General features: G+C 50.3%; 1 protein-coding gene across 1 annotated transcript in view; it reads left to right on the top strand.

Annotated features, from left to right (window-relative positions):
* The window catches only part of LOC142473043 (retinoic acid receptor alpha-A-like), a 36,762-nt gene extending 18,278 nt beyond the window's left edge, over positions 1 to 18,484 (top strand). Inside the window, 4 exon segments of the mRNA XM_075580195.1 lie at positions 789 to 965; positions 3,572 to 3,776; positions 5,798 to 5,956; positions 16,125 to 18,484. Of these exon segments, the coding sequence (XP_075436310.1) occupies positions 789 to 965; positions 3,572 to 3,776; positions 5,798 to 5,956; positions 16,125 to 16,336 (753 nt within the window). The 3' untranslated portion in view covers positions 16,337 to 18,484.
* Positions 18,485 to 21,295: the final 2,811 nt, after the last annotated feature.

The following is a 21,295-nucleotide window of genomic DNA, read 5'->3' as shown; positions in this document are numbered from 1 at the left end:
AAGTACACTACAGTGAGTGCCCCCCCCGCCCTGTGCCAGCGGGGCAAGTACACTACAGTGAGTGCTCCCCACCCCGCCCTGTGCCAGCGGGGCAAGTACACTACAGTGAGTGCTCCCCCCCCCGCCCTGTGCCAGCGGGCAAGTACACTACAGTGAGTGCCCCCCCCGCCCTGTGCCAGCGGGGCAAGTACACTACAGTGAGTGCCCCCCCCCCCCCGCACTGTGCCAGCGGGGCAAGTACACAGTCTGTGTGTGGGGCAGAGAGACCTCAGCATTACAGCACTCTCTCTCACACTCACTCTCTCTCTCTCACACTCACTCTCTTACAATTACAGCTCCGAGGAGAAGGTCTCTCTCTCCTCACACTCACACTCTCTCTCTCTCTCTCTCTCAGAATTACAGCTCAGAGGAGAGAGTCTCTCCTCACACTCACACTCACACTCTCTCTCGCGCTCTCTCTCAGAATTACAGCTCAGAGGAGAGTCTCTCCTCACACACTCACACTCTCTCAGAATTACAGCTCCGAGGAGAGTCTCTCCTCACACACTCACACTCTCTCTCTCTCGCTCTCAGAATTACAGCTCCGAGGAGAGTCTCTCCTCACACACTCACACTCACACTCTCTCGCTCTCTCTCAGAATTACAGCTCCGAGGAGAGAGTCTCTCTCTCTCTCTCCTCACACACTCACACTCACACTCTCTCTCTCTCGCTCTCTCAGAATTACAGCTCCGAGGAGAGTCTCTCCTCACACACTCACACTCACACTCTCTCTCTCTCTCTCTCTCAGAATTACAGCTCCGAGGAGAGGGTCTCTCTGGACATTGACCTGTGGGACAAGTTCAGTGAACTCTCCACCAAATGCATCATCAAGACGGTGGAGTTTGCCAAACAGCTCCCGGGTTTCACCACGTTAACCATCGCCGACCAGATTACCCTTCTGAAATCAGCTTGCCTGGACATCCTGGTGAGTCGTGGGCTCCACCCCGGGCGCCAGCCGGCCTGTGCTGCTTGACCCCTACGTTCCACGCCAGTGACCTATTGGGCGAGCAGTGGGGGAGGGGTTGTGAATCAAGAAAGGGGCGCCTGGGACTTGTTTAACAGAAACAAAGTTCCCCACCAAAGGAATGAGGCTCCCGAGATGGAGGAGGCCACGTGACCTTGTGAAGGACGACCCAGGGGGTGTCGTGCTTGGACTAGGTGATACTATGGGTTGAGACATGCAGAGGACCTCCTGGAGACCTCTCCACTTGTCACTCATGGTCACTTGCCCTATGCAGAAGGATACTATGGGTTCAGATGCAGGGGACCTCCTGGAGACCTCTCCGCTTGTCACTCATGGTCACTTGCCCTATGCAGAAGGATACTATGGGTTCAGATGCAGGGGGCCTCCTGGAGACCTCTCCGCTTGTCACTCATGGTCACTTGCCCTATGCAGAAGGATACTATGGGTTCAGATGTAGGGGGCCTCCTGGAGACCTCTCCGCTTGTCACTCATGGTCACTTGCCCTATGCAGAAGGATACTATGGGTTCAGATGCAGGGGGCCTCCTGGAGACCTCTCCACTTGCCGTTTAGCGATCACTCGTGGTCACTTGCCCTACGCAGAAGGATACTATGGGTTCAGATGTAGAGGGCCTCCTGGAGACCTCTCCGCTTGTCACTCATGGTCACTTGCCCTATGCAGAAGGATACTATGGGTTCAGATGTAGGGGGCCTCCTGGAGACCTCTCCGCTTGTCACTCATGGTCACTTGCCCTATGCAGAAGGATACTATGGGTTCAGATGTAGAGGGCCTCCTGGAGACCTCTCCGCTTGTCACTCATGGTCACTTGCCCTATGCAGAAGGATACTATGGGTTCAGATGCAGGGGACCTCCTGGAGACCTCTCCGCTTGTCACTCATGGTCACTTGCCCTACGCAGAAGGATACTATGGGTTCAGATGTAGAGGGCCTCCTGGAGACCTCTCCGCTTGTCACTCATGGTCACTTGCCCTACGCAGAAGGATACTATGGGTTCAGATGCAGGGGACCTCCTGGAGACCTCTCCGCTTGTCACTCATGGTCACTTGCCCTACGCAGAAGGATACTATGGGTTCAGATGCAGGGGACCTCCTGGAGACCTCTCCGCTTGTCACTCATGGTCACTTGCCCTACGCAGAAGGATACTATGGGTTCAGATGCAGGGGGCCTCCTGGAGACCTCTCTGCTTGTCACTCATGGTCACTTGCCCTATGCAGAAGGATACTATGGGTTCAGATGTAGAGGGCCTCCTGGAGACCTCTCCGCTTGTCACTCATGGTCACTTGCCCTATGCAGAAGGATACTATGGGTTCAGATGTAGGGGGCCTCCTGGAGACCTCTCCGCTTGTCACTCATGGTCACTTGCCCTACGCAGAAGGATACTATGGGTTCAGATGTAGAGGGCCTCCTGGAGACCTCTCCGCTTGTCACTCATGGTCACTTGCCCTATGCAGAAGGATACTATGGGTTCAGATGCAGGGGACCTCCTGGAGACCTCTCCGCTTGTCACTCATGGTCACTTGCCCTACGCAGAAGGATACTATGGGTTCAGATGTAGAGGGCCTCCTGGAGACCTCTCCGCTTGTCACTCATGGTCACTTGCCCTACGCAGAAGGATACTATGGGTTCAGATGCAGGGGACCTCCTGGAGACCTCTCCGCTTGTCACTCATGGTCACTTGCCCTACGCAGAAGGATACTATGGGTTCAGATGCAGGGGACCTCCTGGAGACCTCTCCACTTGTCACTCGTGGTCACTTGCCCTACGCAGAAGGATACTATGGGTTCAGATGCAGGGGACCTCCTGGAGACCTCTCCGCTTGTCACTCAGGGTCACTTGCCCTATGCAGAAGGATACTATGGGTTCAGATGCAGGGGACCTCCTGGAGACCTCTCCGCTTGTCACTCATGGTCACTTGCCCTATGCAGAAGGATACTATGGGTTCAGATGCAGGGGGCCTCCTGGAGACCTCTCCGCTTGTCACTCATGGTCACTTGCCCTATGCAGAAGGATACTGTGGGTTTAGATGCAGGGGGCCTCCTGGAGACCTCTCCGCTTGTCACTCATGGCCACTTGCCCTATGCAGAAGGATACTATGGGTTCAGATGCAGGGGACCTCCTGGAGACCTCTCCGCTTGTCACTCATGGTCACTTGCCCTATGCAGAAGGATACTGTGGGTTTAGATGCAGGGGGCCTCCTGGAGACCTCTCCGCTTGTCACTCATGGCCACTTGCCCTATGCAGAAGGATACTATGGGTTCAGATGCAGGGGACCTCCTGGAGACCTCTCAGCTTGTCACTCATGGTCACTTGCCCTACGTGTGTGTGTATGTGTGTCTTTATGTATATAGCGCCATTAATATACGCAGCGCGTCACCGCAGTAATACACGCGACAATCATATAAATAACAAATAATACAAATAACAGATCGTGTGCTTCAGACTTAAAAGTCCATTTAGGAAAAGGAGTCCCTGCCCCGAAGAGCTTACACTCTATATTGAGTAGCGCCCCTCTCACGCCTCCATCTTGTTCTCTCCCGGCCGCGCGCAGATCCTGCGGATTTGCACACGTTACACGCAGGACCAGGACACCATGACGTTCTCGGACGGCCTGACGCTGAACCGCACGCAGATGCACAACGCCGGCTTCGGCCCGCTCACCGACCTCGTCTTCGCCTTCGCCAACCAGCTGCTGCCGCTCGAGATGGACGACGCGGAGACGGGCCTCCTCAGCGCCATCTGCCTGATCTGCGGAGGTGAGGGCCCCTTCCCCCCAAGAGCTCACACTCTTAAATTTCCGCTGCCTGAGGTTCTCCCACTCCGGGGTCCAGGCAGAACGCCCCGGCGCCTCATGCTGTTACTTGGGGTGTGTGTGTGTACCTCTCGCCCCCACTGTGTGCACGTTATGCTCCCTGGGTAGTTATTTGGTACAGCGCTGCGTACACTCGCAGGTACTGCAGTATCAGGGTATGTGATGCAGGTGGGACACCCTGTGGTCACTGGCAGTACTGCAGTATTAGAGGGTATGTGATGCAGGTGGGACACCCTGTGGTCACTGGCAGTACTGCAGTATTAGAGGGTATGTGATGCAGGTGGGACACCCTGTGGTCACTGGCAGTACTGCAGTATCAGGGTATGTGACGCAGGGGGGACACCCTGTGGTCACTGGCAGTACTGCAGTATTCACAATTCTCAGTGACTGTTAGTAGGAGGTATAGGGAGGGGGTATATGGGGTAATAGGAGGAGTTACAGGGAGGGGGTTATATGGGGTAATAGGAGGGGTTATAGGGAGGGGTTATATGGGGTAATAGGGGGAGTTATAGGGAGGGGGTATATGGGGTAATAGGAGGGGTTATAGGGAGGGGGTATATGGGATAATGGGAGGAGTTATAGGGAGGGGTTATATGGGGTAATAGGAGGGGTTATAGGGAGGGGTTATATGGGGTAATAGGGGGAGTTATAGGGAGGGGGTATAAGGGGTAATAGGAGGGGTTATAGGGAGGGGGTATATGGGATAATGGGAGGAGTTATAGGGAGGGGTTATATGGGGTAATAGGAGGGGTTATAGGGAGGGGTTATATGGGGTAATAGGGGGAGTTATAGGGAGGGGGTATATGGGGTAATAGGAGGGGTTATAGGGAGGGGTTATATGGGGTAATAGGAGGAGTTATAGGGAGGGGGTATATGGGGTAATAGGGAGGGGGTATATGAGGTAATAGGAGTTATAGGGAGGGGGTATATGGGGTAATAGGAGGAGTTATAGGGAGGGGGTATATGGGGTAATAGGAGGGGTTATAGGGAGGGGGTATAAGGGGTAATAGGAGGGGTTATAGGGAGGGGGTATATGGGGTAATAGGAGGAGTTATAGGGAGGGGGTATATGGGGTAATAGGGAGGGGGTATATGAGGTAATAGGAGTTATAGGGAGGGGGTATATGGGGTAATAGGAGGAGTTATAGGGAGGGGGTATATGGGGTAATAGGAGGGGTTATAGGGAGGGGGTATAAGGGGTAATAGGAGGGGTTATAGGGAGGGGGTATATGGGGTAATAGGAGGGGTTATAGTAAGCGGTTATATGGGGTAATAGGGGGAGTTATAGGGAGGGGGTATATGGGGTAATAGGAGGGGTTATAGGGAGGGGTTATATGGGGTAATAGGAGGAGTTATAGGGAGGGGGTATATGGGGTAATAGGGAGGGGGTATATGAGGTAATAGGAGTTATAGGGAGGGGGTATATGGGGTAATAGGAGGAGTTATAGGGAGGGGGTATATGGGGTAATAGGAGGGGTTATAGGGAGGGGGTATAAGGGGTAATAGGAGGGGTTATAGGGAGGGGGTATATGGGGTAATAGGAGGGGTTATAGTAAGCGGTTATATGGGGTAATAGGGGGAGTTATAGGGAGGGGGTATATGGGGTAATAGGAGGGGTTATAGGGAGGGGGTATATGGGATAATGGGATGAGTTATAGGGAGGGGTTATATGGGGTAATAGGAGGGGTTATAGGGAGGGGTTATATGGGGTAATAGGAGGAGTTATAGGGAGGGGGTATATGGGGTAATAGGGAGGGGGTATATGAGGTAATAGGAGTTATAGGGAGGGGGTATATGGGGTAATAGGAGGGGTTATAGGGAGGGGGTATAAGGGGTAATAGGAGGGGTTATAGGGAGGGGGTATATGGGGTAATAGGAGGGGTTATAGTAAGCGGTTATATGGGGTAATAGGAGGAGATATATATATGTATAGCGGCACTGAGTATCACTCTTTGCCCCGCCTCAGACCGCCAGGACCTGGAGCAGCCGGACAAGGTGGACAAGCTGCAGGAGCCGCTGCTGGAGGCGCTAAAAATCTACGTCCGGAAACGGCGCCCCAAAAAACCCCACATGTTCCCCAAAATGCTGATGAAGATCACCGACCTGCGGAGCATCAGTGCCAAGGGTGAGCCGGGGGGGAGGGGGCGGGGGAGAGGCGCAGCCGGGGATCCCCTCTGCCGGGGGGAGGACGCCGGTGCGACTACTCCTTCTGCCAGGGGTGGGCTGCGCGCTGCGAAGGGTTTATACATTCAGCCAAATCCGGGGGCTGGATATACAGCTATATATACACACCTCCCCCGATATACAGCTATATATACACACCTCCCCCGATATACAGCTATATATACATACCTCTCCCGATATACAGCTATATATACACACCTCTCCCGATATACAGCTATATATACACACCTCTCCCGATATACAGCTATATATACACACCTCTCCCGATATACAGCTATATATACACACCTCTCCCGATAAACAGCTATATATACACACCTCTCCCGATATACAGCTATATATACACACCTCTCCCGATATACAGCTATATATACACACCTCTCCCGATATACAGCTATATATACACACCTCTCCCGATATACAGCTATATATACACACCTCTCCCGATATACAGCTATATATACACACCTCTCCCGATATACAGCTAGATATACACACCTCTCCCTCCCGATATACAGCTATATATACACACCTCTCCCGATATACAGCTATATATACACACCTCTCCCTCCCGATATACAGCTATATATACACACCCCTCCCGATATACAGCTATATATACACACCTCTCCCGATATACAGCTATATATACACACCTCTCCCGATATACAGCTATATATACACACCTCTCCCTCCCGATATACAGCTAGATATACACACCTCTCCCTCCCGATATACAGCTATATATACACACCTCTCCCTCCCGATATACAGCTAGATATACACACACCTCTCCCGATATACAGCTAGATATACACACCTCTCCCTCCCGATATACAGCTATATATACACACCTCTCCCTCCCGATATACAGCTGGATATACACCCCTCTCCCTCCCGATATACAGCTGGATATACACACCTCTCCCTCCCGATATACAGCTAGATATACACACCTCTCCCTCCCGATATACAGCTAGATATACACACCTCTCCCGATATACAGCTATATATACACACCTCTCCCGATATACAGCTATATATACACACCTCTCCCGCTATACAGCTATATACACACCTCTCCCGATATACAGCTATATATACACACACCTCTCCCGATATACAGCTAGATATACACACCTTTCCCTCCCGATATACAGCTAGATATACACACCTCTCCCGATATACAGCTATATATACACACCTCTCCCTCCCGATATACAGCTATATATACACACACCTCTCCCGATATACAGCTAGATATACACACCTCTCCCGATATACAGCTATATATACACACCTCTCCCGATATACAGCTATATATACACACCTCTCCCGATATACAGCTATATATACACACACCTCTCCCGATATACAGCTATATATACACACCTCTCCCGATATACAGCTGGATATACACACACCTCTCCCTCCCGATATACAGCTATATATACACACCTCTCCCGCTATACAGCTATATACACACCTCTCCCGATATACAGCTATATATACACACACCTCTCCCGATATACAGCTAGATATACACACCTCTCCCTCCCGATATACAGCTAGATATACACACCTCTCCCGATATACAGCTAGATATACACACCTCTCCCGATATACAGCTATATATACACACGTCTCCCGATATACAGCTATATATACACACACCTCTCCCGATATACAGCTAGATATACACACCTCTCCCTCCCGATATACAGCTATATATACACACCTCTCCCTCCCGATATACAGCTAGATATACACACCTCTCCCGATATACAGCTAGATATACACACCTATCCCGATATACAGCTAGATATACACACCTCTCCCGATATACACACCTCTCCCAATATACAGCTATATATACACACCTCTCCCTCCCGATATACAGCTAGATATACACACCTCTCCCGATATACAGCTAGATATACACACCTCTCCCGATATACAGCTAGATATACACACCTCTCCCTCCCGATATACAGCTGGATATACACACCTCTCCCGATATACAGCTATATACACACCTCTCCCGATATACAGCTAGATATACACACCTCTCCCGATATAAAGCTATATATACACACCTCTCCCTCCCGATATACAGCTATATATACACACCTCTCCCGATATACAGCTAGATATACACACCTCTCCCGATATACAGCTATATATACACACCTCTCCCGATATACAGCTATATATACACACCTCTCCCGATATACAGCTAGATATACACACCTCTCCCTCCCGATATACAGCTATATATACACACCTCTCCCGATATACAGCTAGATATACACACCTCTCCCGATATACAGCTATATATACACACCTCTCCCGATATACAGCTATATATACACACCTCTCCCGATATACAGCTATATATACACACCTCTCCCGATATACAGCTATATATACACACCTCTCCCTCCCGATATACAGCTATATATACACACCTCTCCCGATATACAGCTATATATACACACCTCTCCCGATATACAGCTATATATACACACCTCTCCCGATATACAGCTATATATACACACCTCTCCCGCTATACAGCTATATACACACACCTCTCCCGATATACAGCTAGATATACACACCTCTCCCTCCCGATATACAGCTAGATATACACACCTCTCCCGATATACAGCTAGATATACACACCTCTCCCGATATACAGCTAGATATACACACCTCTCCCGATATACAGCTATATATACACACCTCTCCCGATATACAGCTAGATATACACACACCTCCCCCGATATACACACCTCTCCCGATATACAGCTTTATATACACACCTCTCCCTCCCGATATACAGCTATATATACACACCTCTCCCAATATACAGCTATATATACACACCTCTCCCTCCCGATATACAGCTAGATATACACACCTCTCCCGATATACAGCTATATATACACACCTCTCCCGATATACACACCTCTCCCAATATACAGCTATATATACACACCTCTCCCTCCCGATATACAGCTAGATATACACACGTCTCCCGATATACAGCTAGATATACACACCTCTCCCGATATACAGCTAGATATACTCACTTCTCCCTCCCGATATACAGCTGGATATACACACCTCTCCCGATATACAGCTATATACACACCTCTCCCGATATACAGCTAGATATACACACCTCTCCCGATATACAGCTATATATACACACCTCTCCCTCCCGATATACAGCTATATATACACACACCTCTCCCGATATACAGCTAGATATACACACCTCTCCCGATATACAGCTAGATATACACACCTCTCCCGATATACAGCTATATATACACACCTCTCCCGATATACAGCTAGATATACACACCTCTCCCGATATACAGCTATATATACACACCTCTCCCGATATACAGCTAGATATACACACCTCTCCCGATATACAGCTATATATACACACCTCTCCCGATATACAGCTATATATAGACACCTCTCCCGATATACAGCTAGATATACACACCTCTCCCGATATACAGCTATATATACACCTCTCCCGATATACAGCTAGATATATACACCTCTCCCGATATACAGCTAGATATACACACCTCTCCCGATATACAGCTATATATACACACCTCTCCCGATATACAGCTATATATATATACACACACCTCTCCCGATATACAGCTATATATATATACACACCTCTCCCGATATACAGCTAGATATACACACCTCTCCCGATATACAGCTAGATATACACACCTCTCCCGATATACAGCTATATATACACACCTCTCCCGATATACACACCTCTCCCGATATACAGCTATATATACACACCTCTCCCGATATACAGCTATATATACACAACTCTCCCGATATACAGCTATATATACACACCTCTCCCGATATACAGCTAGATATACACACCTCTCCCTCCCGATATACAGCTGGATATACACACCTCTCCCTCCCGATATACAGCTATATATACACACCTCTCCCGATATACACACCTCTCCCGATATACAGCTATATATACACACACCTCTCCCGATATACAGCTATATATACACACCTCTCCCGATATACAGCTAGATATACACACCTCTCCCGATATACAGCTATATATACACACCTCTCCCGATATACAGCTAGATATACACACCTCTCCCTCCCGATATACAGCTGGATATACACACCTCTCCCTCCCGATATACAGCTTTATATACACACCTCTCCCGATATACACACCTCTCCCTCCCGATATACAGCTATATATACACACCTCTCCCGATATACAGCTATATATACACACCTCTCCCGATATACAGCTATATATACACACCTCTCCCTCCCGATATACAGCTGGATATACACACCTCTCCCTCCCGATATACAGCTATATATACACACCTCTCCCGATATACACACCTCTCCCTCCCGATATACAGCTATATATACACACCTCTCCCGATATACAGCTAGATATACACACCTCTCCCGATATACAGCTATATATACACACCTCTCCCTCCCGATATACAGCTGGATATACACACCTCTCCCTCCCGATATACAGCTATATATACACACCTCTCCCGATATACACACCTGTCCCTCCCGATATACAGCTATATATACACACCTCTCCCGATATACAGCTATATATACACACCTCTCCCGCTATACAGCTATATATACACACCTCTCCCGATATACAGCTATATATACACATCTCTCCCGATATACACACCTCTCCCGATATACAGCTATATATACACACCTCTCCCGATATACAGCTATATATACACACCTCTCCCGATATACAGCTAGATATACACACCTCTCCCGATATACAGCTATATATACACACCTCTCCCGATATACAGCTAGATATACACACCTCTCCCGATATACAGCTATATATACACATCTCTCCCGATATACACACCTCTCCCGATATACAGCTATATATACACACCTCTCCCGATATACAGCTATATATACACACCTCTCCCGATATACAGCTAGATATACACACCTCTCCCGATATACAGCTATATATACACACCTCTCCCGATATACAGCTAGATATACACACCTCTCCCGATATACAGCTATATATACACACCTCTCCCTCCCGATATACAGCTGGATATACACACCTCTCCCTCCCGATATACAGCTATATATACACATCTCTCCCGATATACACACCTCTCCCGATATACAGCTATATATACACACCTCTCCCGATATACAGCTATATATACACACCTCTCCCGAGATACAGCTATATATACACACCTCTCCCGATATACAGCTATATATACACACCTCTCCCTCCCGATATACAGCTGGATATACACACCTCTCCCTCCCGATATACAGCTATATATACACACCTCTCCCGATATACACACCTCTCCCTCCCGATATACAGCTATATATACACACCTCTCCCGATATACAGCTAGATATACACACCTCTCCCGATATACAGCTATATATACACACCTCTCCCTCCCGATATACAGCTGGATATACACACCTCTCCCTCCCGATATACAGCTATATATACACACCTCTCCCGATATACACACCTCTCCCTCCCGATATACAGCTATATATACACACCTCTCCCGATATACAGCTATATATACACACCTCTCCCGCTATACAGCTATATATACACACACCTCTCCCGATATACAGCTATATATACACATCTCTCCCGATATACACACCTCTCCCGATATACAGCTATATATACACACCTCTCCCGATATACAGCTATATATACACACCTCTCCCGATATACAGCTAGATATACACACCTCTCCCGATATACAGCTATATATACACACCTCTCCCGATATACAGCTAGATATACACACCTCTCCCGATATACAGCTATATATACACACCTCTCCCTCCCGATATACAGCTGGATATACACACCTCTCCCTCCCGATATACAGCTATATATACACACCTCTCCCGATATACACACCTCTCCCTCCCGATATACAGCTATATATACACACCTCTCCCGATATACAGCTATATATACACACCTCTCCCGCTATACAGCTATATATACACACCTCTCCCGATATACAGCTATATATACACACCTCTCCCGATATACAGCTAGATATACACACACCTCTCCCGATATACAGCTAGATATACACACACCTCTCCCGATATACAGCTAGATATACACACCTCTCCCGATATACAGCTAGATATACACACCTCTCCCGATATACAGCTAGATATACACACCTCTCCCGATATACAGCTAGATATACACACCTCTCCCGATATACAGCTAGATATACACACCTCTCCCGATATACACACCTCTCCCTCCCGATATACAGCTATATATACACACCTCTCCCGATATACAGCTATATATACACACCTCTCCCGCTATACAGCTATATATACACACCTCTCCCGCTATACAGCTATATATACACACCTCTCCCGATATACAGCTATATATACACACCTCTCCCGATATACAGCTAGATATATACACACCTCTCCCGATATACAGCTAGATATACACACCTCTCCCGATATACAGCTAGATATACACACCTCTCCCGATATACAGCTAGATATACACACCTCTCCCGATATACACACCTCTCCCTCCCGATATACAGCTATATATACACACCTCTCCCGATATACAGCTAGATATACACACCTCTCCCGATATACACACCTCTCCCGATATACACACCTCTCCCGATATACACACCTCTCCCGATATACACACCTCTCCCGATATACACACCTCTCCCGATATACACACCTCTCCCGATATACACACCTCTCCCGATATACACACCTCTCCCGATATACACACCTCTCCCGATATACACACCTCTCCCGATATACACACCTCTCCCGATATACACACCTCTCCCTCCCGATATACAGCTGGATATACACACCTCTCCCTCCCAACATACAGCTAGATATACACACCCCTCCCTCCCGATATACAGCTGGATATACACACCTCTCCCTCCCGATATACAGCTGGATATACACACCTCTCCCTCCCGATATACAGCTGGATATACACACCTCTCCCGATATAAAGCTAGATATACACACCTCTCCCTCCCGATATACAGCTAGATATACACACCTCTCCCTCCCGATATACAGCTGGATATACACACCTCTCCCTCCCGATATACAGCTGGATATACACACCTCTCCCTCCCGATATACAGCTGGATATACACACCTCTCCCTCCCGATATACAGCTGGATATACACACCTCTCCCTCCCGATATACAGCTGGATATACACACATCTCCCGATATAAAGCTAGATATACACACCTCTCCCTCCCGATATACAGCTAGATATACACACCTCTCCCTCCCGATATACAGCTAGATATACACACCTCTCCCTCCCGATATACACACCTCTCCCTCCCGATATACAGCTGGATATACACACCTCTCCCTCCCGATATACAGCTGGATATACACACCTCTCCCTCCCGATATACAGCTAGATATACACACCTCTCCCGATATACAGCTGGATATACACACCTCTCCCTCCCGATATACAGCTAGATATACACACCTCTCCCGATATACAGCTGGATATACACACCTCTCCCTCCCGATATACAGCTAGATATACACACCTCTCTCCCGATATACAGCTAGATATACACACCTCTCTCTCCCGATATACAGCTAGATATACACACCTCTCCCTCCCGATATACAGCTATATATACACACCTCTCCCTCCCGATATACAGCTAGATATACACACCTCTCCCTCCCGATATACAGCTGGATATACACACCTCTCTCTCCCGATATACAGCTAGATATACACACCTCTCCCTCCCGATATACAGCTAGATATACACACCTCTCCCTCCCGATATACAGCTAGATATACACACCTCTCCCGATATACAGCTAGATATACACACCTCTCCCTCCCGATATACAGCTAGATATACACACCTCTCCCTCCCGATATACAGCTGGATATACACACCTCTCCCTCCCGATATACAGCTAGATATACACACCTCTCCCTCCCGATATACAGCTAGATATACACACCTCTCCCTCCCGATATACACACCTCTCCCTCCCGATATACAGCTGGATATACACACCTCTCCCTCCCGATATACAGCTGGATATACACACCTCTCCCTCCCGATATACAGCTAGATATACACACCTCTCCCGATATACAGCTGGATATACACACCTCTCCCTCCCGATATACAGCTAGATATACACACCTCTCCCGATATACAGCTGGATATACACACCTCTCCCTCCCGATATACAGCTAGATATACACCCGCCCTCCCGATATACAGCTATATATACACACCTCTCCCGATATACAGCTATATATACACACCTCTCCCGATATACAGCTATATATACACACCTCTCCCGATATACAGCTATATATACACACCTCTCCCGATATACAGCTAGATATACACACCTCTCCCTCCCGATATACAGCTGGATATACACACCTCTCCCTCCCGATATACAGCTAGATATACACACCTCTCTCTCCCGATATACAGCTAGATATACACACCTCTCCCTCCCGATATACAGCTGGATATACACACCTCTCTCTCCCGATATACAGCTAGATATACACACTTCTTTCTCCCGATATACAGCTGGATATACACACCCCTCCCTCCCGATATACAGCTGGATATACACACCCCTCCCTCCCGATATACAGCTAGATATACACACCTCTCCCTCCCGATATACACACCTCTCCCTCCCGATATACAGCTGGATATACACACCTCTCCCTCCCGATATACAGCTAGATATACACACCTCTCCCGATATACAGCTGGATATACACACCTCTCCCTCCCGATATACAGCTAGATATACACACCTCTCCCGATATACAGCTGGATATACACACCTCTCCCTCCCGATATACAGCTAGATATACACCCGCCCTCCCGATATACAGCTATATATACACACCTCTCCCGATATACAGCTATATATACACACCTCTCCCGATATACAGCTAGATATACACACCTCTCCCTCCCGATATACAGCTGGATATACACACCTCTCCCTCCCGATATACAGCTAGATATACACACCTCTCCCTCCCGATATACAGCTATATATACACACCTCTCCCGATATACAGCTATATATACACACCTCTCCCGATATACAGCTAGATATACACACCTCTCCCTCCCGATATACAGCTGGATATACACACCTCTCCCTCCCGATATACAGCTGGATATACACACCTCTCCCTCCCGATATACAGCTGGATATACACACCTCTCCCTCCCGATATACAGCTAGATATACACACCCCTCCCTCCCGATATACAGCTGGATATACACACCTCTCCCGATATACAGCTGGATATACACACCTCTCCCGATATACAGCTATATATACACACCTCTCCCGATATACACACCTCTCCCTCCCGATATACAGCTGGATATACACACCTCTCCCTCCCGATATACAGCTAGATATACACACCTCTCCCGATATACAGCTGGATATACACACCTCTCCCTCCCGATATACAGCTGGATATACACACCTCTCCCGATATACAGCTATATATACACACCTCTCCCGATATACACACCTCTCCCTCCCGATATACAGCTGGATATACACACCTCTCCCTCCCGATATACAGCTAGATATACACACCTCTCCCGATATACAGCTGGATATACACACCTCTCCCTCCCGATATACAGCTAGATATACACACCTCTCCCGATATACAGCTATATATACACACCTCTCCCGATATACACACCCCTCCCTCCCGATATACAGCTGGATACACACACCTCCCTTGAGCTCTCCAGACACACACACACACACACACATACAGTACAATTATTGCCTGAGCGGAGTTATTACACTTCCCTCTGAGAGGATGAAACGTGCGTTGGGCTCGGGCATCGGAGCAGCCGCAGGTTGTCCCAGAGCTGACGCTCTAACTGACGCGCGTGTGTGTGTGTTCCAGGCGCGGAGAGGGTGATCACCCTGAAGATGGAGATACCCGGCTCGATGCCGCCCCTCATCCAGGAGATGTTGGAGAATTCGGAGGGGTTGGACAGCTCGGGGGCTCCGGGGGGGGCCGCCCCCAGAGACCCCGCTCCCGTGCCCCCCGGGAGCTGCAGCCCAAGCCTGTCCCCCAGCTCCACGCGCAGCAACCCCTCCACTCACTCGCCCTGACACCCCCTCGCCGGAGCACACCGGGGGCAACAAGGAATCGGGACGGGCACCAGCTCACGCACAGCCTCCTCCGCCCCACCCCCCCCCCCCCTCCGTTCCCTCTACGCCATTCCTCCCTCCTCTTCTCCCTCCTCTCCTCCTCTTTTCCCCTTTCCTTTTTTCCTTCCTCCTCCTCTTCTGCCTCCCCCTCCTTCTCTTCTGCCTCCCCCCTCTTCCGCCTCCCCCTCTTCCCACCTCCCCCTCTCCTCCTCCTCTTCCGCCTCCCCCTCCTCCTCTTCTGCCTCCCCCCTCTTCCTCCTCTTCTGCCTCCCCCTCTTCCTCCTCTTCTGCCTTCCCCCTCTTCCTCCTGTTCTGCCTCCCCCCTGTTCCCACCTCCCCCTCTCCTCCTCCTCTTCTGCCTCCCCCCTCTTCCGCCTCACCCTTCTTCCTCCTCTTCTGCCTCCCCCCTCCTCCTCCTCTTCTGCCTCCCCTCTTCCTCCTCTTCTGCCTCCCCCCTCCTCTTCTGCCTCCCCCCTCTTCCTCCTCTTCTGCCTCCCCCTCTTCCTCCTCTGCTGCCTCCCCCTCTTCTGCCTCCCCCCTCTTCCTCCTCTTCTGCCTCCCCCCTCTTCCTCCTCTTCTGCCTCCCCCCTCTTCCTCCTCTTCTGCCTCCCCCTCTTCCTCCTCTTCTGCCTCCCCCCTCTTCCTCCTCTTTTGCCTCCCCCCTCTTCTGCCTCCCCCCTCTTCCTCCTCTTTTGCCTCCCCCCTCTTCTGCCTCCCCCCTCTTCTGCCTCCCCCCTCTTCCTCCCCTCCTCTTCTGCCTCTCCCCTCCCCCTTTCCCCTCACCCCCTCGTGCACCGCTCCCTCCGCCATGGGGGGGGGGGGTTCCACATTAATTAAACGAGTCTCTACAAGAAAGAGGGAGAGGTGTGGATACCCCACCCCAGGATGGACAATTACCCCCCACCCTTCAGATGGAAGTCGGCGCCTCTCTGGGGTCCCCCTCCCACGGGATTGAGAATAGACCGAGAAAAAGCAGCGGGAGACTTTATACGAGACTGAATCTCTCCCGGCAACGCGTTCCGCGTCCTGACGGGGGAGATGTGACACTGTGTAACCCAGTGGGGGGGCGGTGGAGGGGAAATGAAGCCGCCCCCTGCGGCGTGTTAGCGTTAATAAGGCTCAGTCCCACTTTCCACCACGGCGCACTTGGCGCACTCACTTCTGCGTCTCTTCAACGTTTACCGTCCGTCTCCGAACCCGGCGCCCAAATATGTCCCGGAAACAACAAGACACACAATGGACGAGGCCATTTTTTACGCGTCTTGGACCCTTAACAAGCAGCTGCGTGTAACCCGGATGTCTGTACTTTTCCAAAATGGCGGTTGTTTCCAAAATGGCGGAGGAGTGTGTTGGACGCCCAAGTGCTTTTTTTTTTTTTCTTAACTTCACGGCGGTTCCCAATGGGATTACAGATTCCAGTCCTCAAGGGCCACCTGCTTCAGCACAGGTGGGGGTTGTCGGTCATTGACTGAGCCACCTGTGCTGAAGCAGGGACCTGTGGGCGGCCGTTGAGTTGGCCAGTGGAAGACCCTGGTGGTTTCCCGAGCATTGAACCCATGACACATTGGGTTCCGGATCTTGAGCCCATTACACCGGTCCGCGTCTCGCTCTGCCCCTGCGTGGGACTGGGCCACAAAGATGGCGGCCAACGAAGGCGTCGCTTCCTTATTTCGTCTCATCGCCCATTGGTGGTGGGGGGGGGGCGGGGGGCGGGAAGATACATTATGACCGATTCTCTAACCACTAGACAGCTGTGAAATCCGTTCTCCCCTCCCGCGCACCGCGTCGGACGCACTGTGTTATACCGAAATTACGCCACTGACCACCAGCAAAAAAAAAAACGTTTTAATTAGGGGGGAGGGGGGGGTTTGTCTTCGAGACGAAATAATAAAAATAATGAAGAAAAAAGGAAGAAAAAAAAAATCTGTAAAAATAAAAAGACGCGTCAGAGTTTTTATGTGAAAAAGGATTTTTTTTCCGTGTGTTTTTCTCCTTTTTGAAGGTTTTTTTTTGTTTGTTTTCTCGCGAGGAACGGCGACTGTTTTTACACGTTTTACCTTCTGCACAAAACTTTTATCTTTATATTAAAACAAACACGTTTCTGTTTGATTCCTGCGGCTGGTGTGTGTTCTGTGTTACTGGGGGGGGGGGGGGGAGCGATGGGGGGGGGGGAGCGATGGGGGGGGGGGGATATGAGAGGGGGGATGGGAGGGAGGAGGAGTTGAGAGGGGAGGGGGTGAGGGGGGGGAGGTAGGGAGATGAGGGAGGGGGATTGAGGGGAGTGGGAGCGATGGAGGAGGGGAGGGAGGGAAGATGAGGGGGAGGGAGGAGTTGAGAGGGATGAGGAGGAGGGGGATATGAGGGGAGGGAGGGAAGATGAGGGGGATGGGAGGGAGGAGATGAGAGGGAGGGATGTAGGGAGTATGAGGGAGGGGGATTGAAAGGGGAGAGGGGATGATGATATTGAGGGGGATGGGAGGGAGGAGATGAGAGGGAGGGATGTAGGGAGTATGAGGGAGGGGGATTGAAAGGGGAGAGGGGATGATAGAGGGAGTGGAATGGGGGTGAGGAAGGTGGGGGGGGCGGGAGAGGAAGGGATGAGATGGAAGTGGGATGATAAGGGAGGGGGGGATGGAGTGAGGTGTGAGGATGGAGGAGAGGTGAATGGGAGAGGAGGGGGTGAAGAGGGGGAGGGGCATGACGGGATGGGGGTTAAGAGGGGGTAGACGGGGAGGTAGAAAGGGAAGGAGGGGAAAGAGGAGATGCACCCTCTACCCTTCGCCCTCTCTCCATGTACCCCCCCTCCTTGCAGGATTGTTCTGCTTTCTCCCTGACAATAATTCCCAAATCTCAATGCAAGGGAAGTATTAGAAATCGTAAAATAAAAGTGTCGGCCGCTCAAGCAATAAACCCAAATAATAATTACACAGGAACAGCAAACCCCATAATGGTTTGTATCCGTTAAAGGGGCAAACATGTTATCCGATCCTGGGAGGTGGGTGTTGGTTGCAAATATGACAAATATCCCCCTGAAGGCCCAGAGAAGGTGGGGTGTCCCACACTCGTCAATCACCTCATTGGGGGGGGGGGGGGGGTGTCTAAAACATCATTCTTATTCCGGGTGGAACTCACTTTTGTCTTAATTGTAGATAGGTGTCCATACCCGGAGATTGTTAAAAAAAAAAAAAAAAGGGAGGTACACAGCTCTCCTACGCGTTTCGCACTATCACTACTTTATCAAGGATAAATGAGTACTGTGATGGTGCGAAATGCGTTGGAGAGCAGACACCGGAGCTGTGTATTAATGCGAAGCTTAGTGAGCGGTAATACACAGAGCAGCCGTCCTCGGATCAGGACCGGTGTCACTTCTATATCACCAGCGACGATCCAACCTCATCCCCCGGCATTAGGATGCACATGTACCATGAGGCCGGGGGCGCGTGGAACCGCAGAACTGGGTTACTGGATCAGCACCGGCTCTAACCCTTTCCTAATGTGTGAGTACCAGCTGCCCACAGCCTCCCAGGCCCAGGACTCGGGCCTTCTCCGGGCCCGGGACTCGGGCCTTATCCGGGCCTGGGACTCGGGCCTTATCCGGGCCCGGGACTCGGGCCTTATCCGGGCCCGGGACTCGGGCCTTATCCGGGCCCGGGACTCGGGCCTTATCCGGCCCCAGGACTCGGGCCTTATCCGGCCCCAGGACTCGGGCCTTATCCGGCCCGAATAACATTGATGACAGGAGAAGGGGTTTGGTTTTGGAGCTGGAGAACCTCACGTGTCTGGACCCATTCAGGGAGAACATCCCATCAGGAGGAGGTCAGCCCGCAGTTAGCCGAGTCTCTGCCCCCCTGGGATTAAAGTGCAGGAGATGAGGGAGATATCAGGGAGACGCAGGAACAAGGTTCCCTCAGACGCAGGAACAAGGTTCCCTCAGACGCAGGAACAAGGTTCCCTCAGACGCAGGGAGACCCAGGAACAAGGTTCCCTCAGACGCAGGGAGACGCAGGAACAAGGTTCCCTCAGACGCAGGGAGACGCAGGAACAAGGTTCCCTCAGACGCAGGGAGACCCAGGAACAAGGTTCCCTCAGACGCAGGGAGACGCAGGAACAAGGTTCCCTCAGACGCAGGGAGACGCAGGAACAAGGTTCCCTCAGACGCAGGGAGACGCAGGAACAAGGTTCCCTCAGACGCAGGGAGACCCAGGAACAAGGTTCCCTCAGACGCAGGGAGACGCAGGAACAAGGTTCCCTCAGACGCAGGGAGACCCAGGAACAAGGTTCCCTCAGACGCAGGGAGACGCAGGAACAAGGTGCCCTCAGACGCAGGGAGACGCAGGAACAAGGTTCCCTCAGACGCAGGGAGACGCAGGAACAAGGTTCCCTCAGACGCAGGGGCAGTTAGTCTGTAGGATAAATATGGGCATTACACACACCTGCCCCTGTGAGAGGTGAATATGCAGCTTGTGCTGAGCCCGGCTACGTGCATTCACTGGGTCCCTATACAGGGGGGGGGGGCACCCAGTCACCTCCTTACCTGCAGGGAATCCGGGGGTGCTGTCCCACAGCCGGCACCCTGAGGCCCGTCACTGCGGTTCCCCTTCTCACCGCTCCCCTATCTGGGTTTAATCAGAACACATTAATACACATGAGAGGTTAACATTGGTTACAAATTGTCTTAAAAATACACGCAAAATATATACGCTAGAAACACGCAGAATATATACGCTAGAAACACGCAGAATATATACGCTAGAAACACGCAGAATATATAAAAGTGGCGTCCGGGGTGAACCGTCCCCAATGGGAATAAAGCAGCCGGGGAAATACTTTCTTATTCCACGGGGATTATAAAATAAAGAAAAACCCAGCGCAGAGATTTAGCGCCGAAAAAAAAAGGGAGAAAAATGAATAATTGGGGAA

Source organism: Ascaphus truei, chromosome 23, assembly GCF_040206685.1.
Source record: "Ascaphus truei isolate aAscTru1 chromosome 23, aAscTru1.hap1, whole genome shotgun sequence".
Classification (NCBI taxonomy): Eukaryota; Metazoa; Chordata; class Amphibia; order Anura; family Ascaphidae; genus Ascaphus; species Ascaphus truei.
Note: the sequence above shows the minus strand (reverse complement) of the source record. Positions and strands in the feature narration are given on the sequence as shown.